The 8,270-nt window shown below is 33.2% G+C and overlaps 1 protein-coding gene across 1 annotated transcript; it reads right to left on the bottom strand.

The window, feature by feature from the left end:
- Positions 1-975: 975 nt before the first annotated feature.
- Positions 976-2,331, bottom strand: LOC21402047 (transcription repressor MYB5). The gene is made up of 2 exons (XM_010114339.2): positions 2,024-2,331; positions 976-1,705 (listed from the first exon to the last, which is right to left on the bottom strand). Exons 1-2 carry the CDS (start codon positions 2,329-2,331, stop codon positions 976-978), a joined length of 1,038 nt encoding a protein of 345 aa, XP_010112641.2.
- Between the last annotated feature and the right edge of the window lie 5,939 nt (positions 2,332-8,270).

Here is an 8,270-nt window from a genome sequence, read left to right as displayed (position 1 = left end):
TCAAAACATCATAAAGATATATGGAAACACCGATCATAATACTTCCGAGTTCAGTGCCCTTAAATGTACATCTCTCATTGCTCATGTTTTTTTTTTCTATTTTATTTTTCTTTTTTGGGTATATATCTATATCAACTACGTACTAGCTAGAACTAGTTTAGTTTGTGCATTCCAGGTATTCCAGTTTACAACCTTCAAACTATTCTTTGTGCAAACAGTTCACGTATATAATATATATAATATTGACCTATATATATATATATATATAACACTTGGTCAACATTTTTCTTTCGATATGGATGTTTGCATATGAAAAGCTAGTAATATCCAAAAGAATCCCTCTAAAACAAGGAAAAGTAACACCAACATGAACTAGATTTTATCTTTGAAGGAAATAGTTAATGTGAAATCATCAAATACTTAACATATGCATATTGCGCATTGCATGAGATCAAACGTGTATTTCTTGCATGCGGAAGCGTACATTTTGTCTTGATGAAATTTACATAGCATCGACTTATCATGATTTGAATTAATATAGCACGCTGTGTGTCACTAATATATATTGTTCGTATACTTGTTGCAGAGTAAAAAACTATATGACAATCATAACACAACTGCAACGATTTATACAAGCAAAATATATAACCCATCACACATAAAAGTTCATAAATCATTTATGATCTGCCCAGAACAAAAAAAGGTTTATTCATACATCAGTGATAATACAGTTACATACGTTTCGTTTACAAGAACGATAATACACAGAAACCCACCAAAACACATGATCACAACCCCATTGGAAATTTAGTATAACTATACTAAACAAGTAAACGTGCACATTGCATTAAACTTTAACGATCCAAACACCTAAAATTCCATATGTATATAGTACGCAAAGCAAGCACTTGAACTAGTTAATTAATATCATGTGAAACATTGCAAGCTGCAGGTAATACTGATGATTCGGACATGCTATTCAACTCGATGATCATCAACCTTCTCGGAATCATTAGCACGAGATGTTATGGCGGATTCCCAGCCATTAGTGCAAGTAGTATTCACCGAGACGAAGTCGAAAGGCGCATCGGTCGAGAACGGTGTGATGAGGCCATTAGGCTGCAGTACTTGAGCCCCAGAAAAAGCATCCTCATTGATCAACGAGTTGAGAAATGAAGATAACACGTCGTCATCACAGCAGTTTAGATCATCATCAATATTATTCATGTCCTCCTCATGGTTGCCCACAACAAGGCTATTGTTTGTGATACTTCCGAAACCAACCTCGGATCCGTACAAATTACCAGGCAAATTTTCGTAGCCATGACGAAAATTCACTACTTTCCCAGTGTTTTGAAACTGGTCGGGACCAAGATCATCAGCATCAACTAATTGGTCGTAGCTATTGTCCTTGTTGTGTGTTTGGATCCCAACTGCACCACTTCTTGTTGTTTGATCTTCCCCAACAGTTGGATTTTGAATAGTACTATTGTTAGGGTTAGGATATTCGAATATGTGATGGTTGGTTTTGGAAGAAGAAGAAGAAGGTAATAAATTGTTGGTGTCGTGATCATCCGGGTTAAGAGGCTTGTGGGTTCTCGGATCTATCCCTTGGCTGATCAGCTTTTTACTCAGGTGAGTGTTCCAATAGTTCTTGATCTCATTGTCCGTACGCCCAGGAATTCTCCCAGCTATTAAAGACCACCTGAAACAACAAAATCGGCCAGCGGAGAAAACCTTAACCCTAGATACCCAAAAACGTACGTAAGGAAGAAGAAGCAATATTGAACAGCTTTCTATCCAACTCAAAAACCAATCTGAGGAACCCTAAAATATTTACAAGAACTGTAGAAATCGAAACCTTAATTAGTTAGCAGAAAAGTAGATCCCGAAGGAAACCCTAAACCTAGCTATGATATATATGTACATTAACATATAGAACGAACACGAAGATGTGGGACTTGGAGCGTTAAAAAAAATGGAAACCCTAGCTAATATTTGGGAGACAAAGAAGGAGTAGTACCGGTTGCCGAGGAGGCGGTGGAGGCGGAGGATGAGATCCTCCTCGTCGGGGGCGATGCGGCCGCGCTTGACGGAGGGGCGAAGGTAGTTCATCCAGCGGAGACGACAGCTCTTCCCGCAGCGGAGGAGTCCGGCGCGCTTCGGCAGTGTTCGCCAGCGCCCCTCTCCTTCCCTCCTTATGAAGCTGGCCAGCAACTCATCCTCCTCCGCCGTCCACGGCCCTCTCTTTATCCCCACCTTGCTGCAGCACGCCGTCGTCGTTTTACTACTACTGATCTTCTTCTCGTTGTCATCGTTGTTGCTGGTCATTATTATCTTCTTATTACAATTTGTCGTCTTTCCTTCAGGCTTTCTCATGATGATGATGCGGATTCTTGTTTTTTTTTTTATCTATGTAGAAAATCCAGGTAGAAATCTGGGTCTGTAATGAAGGAAATTAACGACAAAGAAGATGATGATGATGATGATGAAGTTGAGCGGATCTCTCCTTTTCCTCCTATCTCGCTCTCTTTCTATTTGTTGTTCTTTTTTTATATAATTTTTGTCTAAGGATCTTTTTCTTACGGTCTAAGTATTAAAGTACTAGAGACACAAGAACCATTGAGCTATGTTACTCGCAATTCACTTGTCTAAGCCCACGCGCTGGTCATATGGCTTCTAAGAATTTTGACCACTTTGTTGGTTGTAATTTCCTACTCGCGTCGCGAGTTGCTAGTTTGGTTTCATCCAAAGTCAAGTGTTTGAAAATAGTGTTCATTAGGCTTAATCATAGTACCGCTTTTGAAATCTCCAATCACTTCTACCTGTAAATTACGTTTAATGTTTCACAAAGATGGTATAATCCAATTAGGGGTGAAATGAATCACCCCGAACCCGACTACCCGACCCTACTCTATCTGAAAATATAAGGTATTTTTTTCGGTTTAAAATTAATCCAACCCGAAATGGGTGGGTAGGGTTGCGGGCCCAAGCTCCATTACCCCGCTTAACCCTACCCGGCCCGAATTAGACTGGACTCTTTGTTCATTGCTTATGTATGTGAAATCTTTTAATTTCTAGACTGTTTCCCATAGTTTACCCATGGTCTCATGCAAAAGCAGCAATTTAGCAAAGAATCGCCCATTTTGGAGTTGGTTTTCCGGTGAAAAAGTAGCTAAAATAAGCAAATTTGGAGTTGGTTTACCTGAAGTAACCCGGCCGACCCAAAGTTACCCGAGGTAACCGAATGGTATACGGGTTATGGGATTAATTAACATGTTGCAGCCCAGTGTTTTCTTAGGCCGATTATTGCGGGCCGGCCCAAAACAAGTCCAAAAACTGACCCTACCCAGCCGACTTTCACCCCTAATTCCAATTGTCTAGAATGAATTCCTCTAAATCTAATGCATGCATAATTAAAAATATGGTTCTTTTAAAACATTTTTTGAATAATAATAATAAATAAGACCCTTGTTATATTAAGGGTAAATATCATATTGGATTTAATCACATGTTTAATTTTTAGTGTTTCAAATGGTATCTAATCAATCACATTTTTCTATGTCACTTAATGGATTCAAACATTAAAACATTAAAAGTTAGTCAAAATGAATTTTATATTTTTTAAATGACGAGTTGACTAGTTTGATAATAAATACTATTTTACACACTAAAATTGAATCAATGATTTGAGTCTGTGTGAGATTGGTTGCTTAGCTTCTAAAAAGAAAGATTGATTGTTTAGGGAAAAAGAATTAACCTATATAAATATGGACATTATTGAATATTTTAAAAAAGAAAAATGATATAGTTAGTGCTTGAAAATTTAATAGTCATAATTACCAATCAGAAAATCAATACTCATAATTAAACAAGTAATTTAAGTTAAATAAAAAGACAATTTATAGATTTCAAGTTTGTTTTGAGTTTAGAAAATAAACATAAAAAAAGTTCGATCACTTTATTATGCAACACTAACTACCACTATAAGTGTGCCCCTCCTTAGCTAAACAGAGAAAAGCAAATCAAACATGGCTGATAAATTGGACCGCACACAAGAAATTAGAAGAGAAAACCATATCACATGCGTTTTTTCGTAAATTTGAACTCCTGTTTAAATTTTTTTGCTACAATATTTTTTCTTACAAAATCTAAATTTCTATTTAAATCTATGAATCAAGCAGACCCTTTTATTTTCAGAAATTTACTTTGTCAAAAAGGGCATTGTCTATCAAGATGAAAGGAAAAAAAAAAAACTAATATTTGTTGAGAAAATTGTTGAATTATTCTTAGAGTGTATAGTTCTAAATTTTTATCTATTATTCTTAATTAATACACTTTTAATTAATATTGTTATTGACGGTGAAAAGTCATCCAACAAGGTAATCTTGTGAGATGATTACATAGCCGATGAGCTCAGTGAATGAGATAGATAATTAGAATCGAAGAAGAGAATAAGAGAAAACTCATGAACTTCTCTTTAATTTTTTACTTTTTTCTTTCAAAAATCATAAAAATTTCATTGAAATTCAAATTGATTGCAAGGTCCTCTGTTTCTTTAAATAACTAATCAAAATCATTTAAAATAACGGTTATACAAATCGTCAGAAAAAAAAAAAAGGAGAAAGAAAAAAGAAAAGATGGAAGAATAATAATAATGTATATATTATTATTAGCAATTAATTTTTTTAAACACTAAGATTACCCTTCTCAGTATATATTAAATGCAATTAAAAACATTATTAAATCATAATATTAGATAAAATCAATCTTAAAAAATGAAAAACTCTCAAAATAATTGAAGTATTTATTTTATTGGAATATTTATTTAAATATTTTCAAAAAAAAATTTATTTAACTTTTCAGTAGGGGCGAAATACAAACATCAGAATTTTGTAAGGGCTCAAATTTTAATTTTTAAAAATAGATTGGGGGCAGCAGCCCTCACTGTGTGCTAGTACATAAGTTCTAGGTAGGCTTATGAAAGAAATTTAAAAAAAAAAAACAACAAAAAAAAACAAAAGACATAAAAACGTTATTAGGCTTATAAAAAGCGGAAATAGTAGAAAATAGGCTAATATGAAAAGTTTAAAGAAATATATAGGCCAACTTTTAGTTATAAAAATTAATAAGCCATAACTTGTTAAGTTATGGTTCATAACCAGATAAGTTATGGACAAACTTGTCAAATTATGGTTCATAGTCAGACAAGTTATGGACAAAAATCGTGATTTATGGATAATAACTTGTCAAGTTATGGTTCATAACCAGACAAGTTATGAATAAAAATAGTAATTTTACCTATTTATTAACTTATATAAACTATTGGCCGATTAATTTTAATTCATCTTAAATCTTGACCTATTTCCCTATTTTTTCCTGTAAAAAGGGAGGACCAATGCATATAGGACATTAAGAGAGATACTTGGGCCACATTTATAATTAAAACACAAAACTTTAGCTTCTGGTTTTCAAATTCTGCAAATTTGCAACAGATAGTTACAATCGAACGAATGCGTCACTTCTGATTTTCAAATCCTGATTTCGCACCGACCTGTTGCAACAGATACTTACAACAGATCTTGTAACAACGACCATAAAAATAGTCTTTTCAAATTTCTTGAATATTTATCATTGTCATACATGCCAACAATAAATCTTTAACAATTTATCAAGGAATTTTGGAAAAACAAAGATCCAAAAGATTGCTCTATTTTTAGCCAATCAGTTTTCTTTGCTACGTGCTTTGGGTAATTTGGACCATTCTCCGTGTAAAATCCAACAAAATTAAAATTGTGTTTTACCTATAATAGTGATAGGGTCTAAACTCTCAAATCATACTCAGTCGTAGCTATTTATTTTCTATTTTTTGTGTCAATTTCATGTCGATCCAATTCTGATCTGAACTTCTTTTTTTTTAATTTTAGGGCCCATTTAGTTCGCTGATTCGAGTTTTTAATTCGAGTTAAGATGTGACTTTATGTGAGAGCTTTTTACTATAGTAAAAAAGTTATATTTGACTGTTTCTAAGAACTTTTTACTGTAATAAAATTTAAATTTTAAACTTAAATTGATAAAATAAATGAAATTTTAACTTGTAAAATTTATGTCATTTTTAAATTATATTAAACTCGTATTACCGACTCTACTTATTATAACCAGATGTTCCGGACCAAATCAGCGTTTTCCCTTTTTCCCTATCAAAGGTTAGTATTCCCAAAGTACTCAATTCAGAAAAAACATTGCCGAAGTACTCTTTTTTTTTTTTTCCTTTTTTCTTTGTCCTTAATAAAAGCGTGGAAAGGGCCAAAAGCTGTAGGTTTCTTTTGGGCGCGACCCAAGAGGCCCAATGCATTGAAAAATGTTTACAATGAGCAATTATTACTTGTAATAGTTTAGTCAAACGGTAATAAAATATAATCATTCAGTACCATCAGTATTAAAATATGACAATTTTGGTAAAAGATCACGTCAAAAAGTGCATGAAAGCAATATCCAAATTGATAAGCTTTAGGATCATCAAAACTAAAACGAACTTGCATTATCCATCCTTATCCATTTGCTGCTACTAAAATGAGATGACTTGTTGTACAAGTCATTAAGTGACGTATTCAACAGTTGAAACATCAACATCAACAGAGAAAATTCCCCAAACTAAAGAAGGAAACAGTTGAGACTTTGCATGAGTCTTGAAAATGAATAAATAAATAAATAGATCTTATCCTTTGAATTGCCATTCCCTACGGCACATGGGGCAATGGCCCTGGGAAGACTAAGGTCCCGTTCATTTTATTGATTTGAGTTTACAATTTGAGTTTTGTTACAGTAAAAAGCTTTCACAAATAATTACTTCTAATTTTTTTACTACAGTAAAAAGCTCTCACAAATAATCACTCTTAATTTTTTTACTACAGTAAAAAGCTCTCACATAAAATCACATCTCAACTCAAATTAAAAACCCGAATCAACGAACTAAACGGGCCCTAATTCACCCATACTGCAATAGCAAGCCAATTGTTATTCATAAGAAAATGAATCTTCAAATCTTTGAAGTTCTAACAAATTGCTGTTAAAAATTGAAATGGGGAGAGAAAATTGCTCGAAACAAACAAGAATTTATATACCGTTTAGTTCGCTTATTCGAATTTTTAATTTGAGTTGAGATGTGACTGTTTTTTATAGCTTTTTACTTTAGTAAAAAAGTGAGATGTGACTGTTTCTGAGAATTTTTTACTGTAGCAAAACTCAAATTCTAAACTCGAATCGGTGAAATGAACGGGGTCATAGTCATTCGATGTGCCCTAAAAGACAGGCTAAATTCATAATCTAGTTCTGATATCACTCTCAACGTTGATCATGCAAATAACGACCATATTAAAAAAATCAAAACAAAACAAAACAGAATGTGTGGAGCAAGAACACCTATCTTACTTATCAGTCATGTGTTTATAACTTAATATTTGTAACAATAATTATAGATGACGGTCAGATATAAGTTGTTTATCCTTTTTATCTTATCACTTTCTGTTACTCTCGCTATTCATTGTTTGATATATGGACTTCACGATCTCATTTTCCGTTTAAATAATAGCATATCATGTTAATGAAGTCCATGTGTCAAATAGTAAATGCAAATAGTAACAAAAAGAGTGACAGAAAGAATAATACTAGCATTTCATATTTACCCAACCGTAAAACAAGGTAAGAGAAAGATAATGAGATTGGAAATGAAGAGAAAGTAATAAGAATGAGGTTCATTCATTCCCAATATGGTGTTTACTTGTCAATTTGATGGTGTAATGAGAAACAATCTCATACATTGCCTAATGTTTATTAAACTTATGAATAGTAATTTACTAAAATGTATATAACTAAATAACAATTGGTTTATGATATGTGAACTTATCAAGCGTGTATAAATAAATTTGGTATTCATTCTCTTCAATTGGTATTCTTTTTTTTTTTCAATCCCTATATTGTGTGTGAGAGACACCAAATTATCGTTACTAATTTTGCAAGTGAATACATTATTAAAAAGAAAAGAGAATTACTTACCCAAACACACCCTAAGAGTAGTTCAGTATTGGGATTTCATGGGTCACTCCAAGAAGCTGTAAAGAGTTATGTGAATCCCATTTTTGGTCCGGATATAATAGCAAAATGAAACTCCTTGGGAAGTCAGCGGTGTTGGCCTGCTTACAGGGAATTTGGTTGGAAAGGAACTGTAGAGTGCTCGTGGGGAATCTGAGATTTACCAAATATATTCGAGA

This window comes from Morus notabilis, unplaced genomic scaffold (genome assembly GCF_000414095.1).
Source record: "Morus notabilis unplaced genomic scaffold, ASM41409v2 Scaffold176, whole genome shotgun sequence".
Lineage (NCBI taxonomy): Eukaryota > Viridiplantae > Streptophyta > Magnoliopsida > Rosales > Moraceae > Morus > Morus notabilis.
This window is presented reverse-complemented; position numbering and strand designations above follow the sequence as displayed.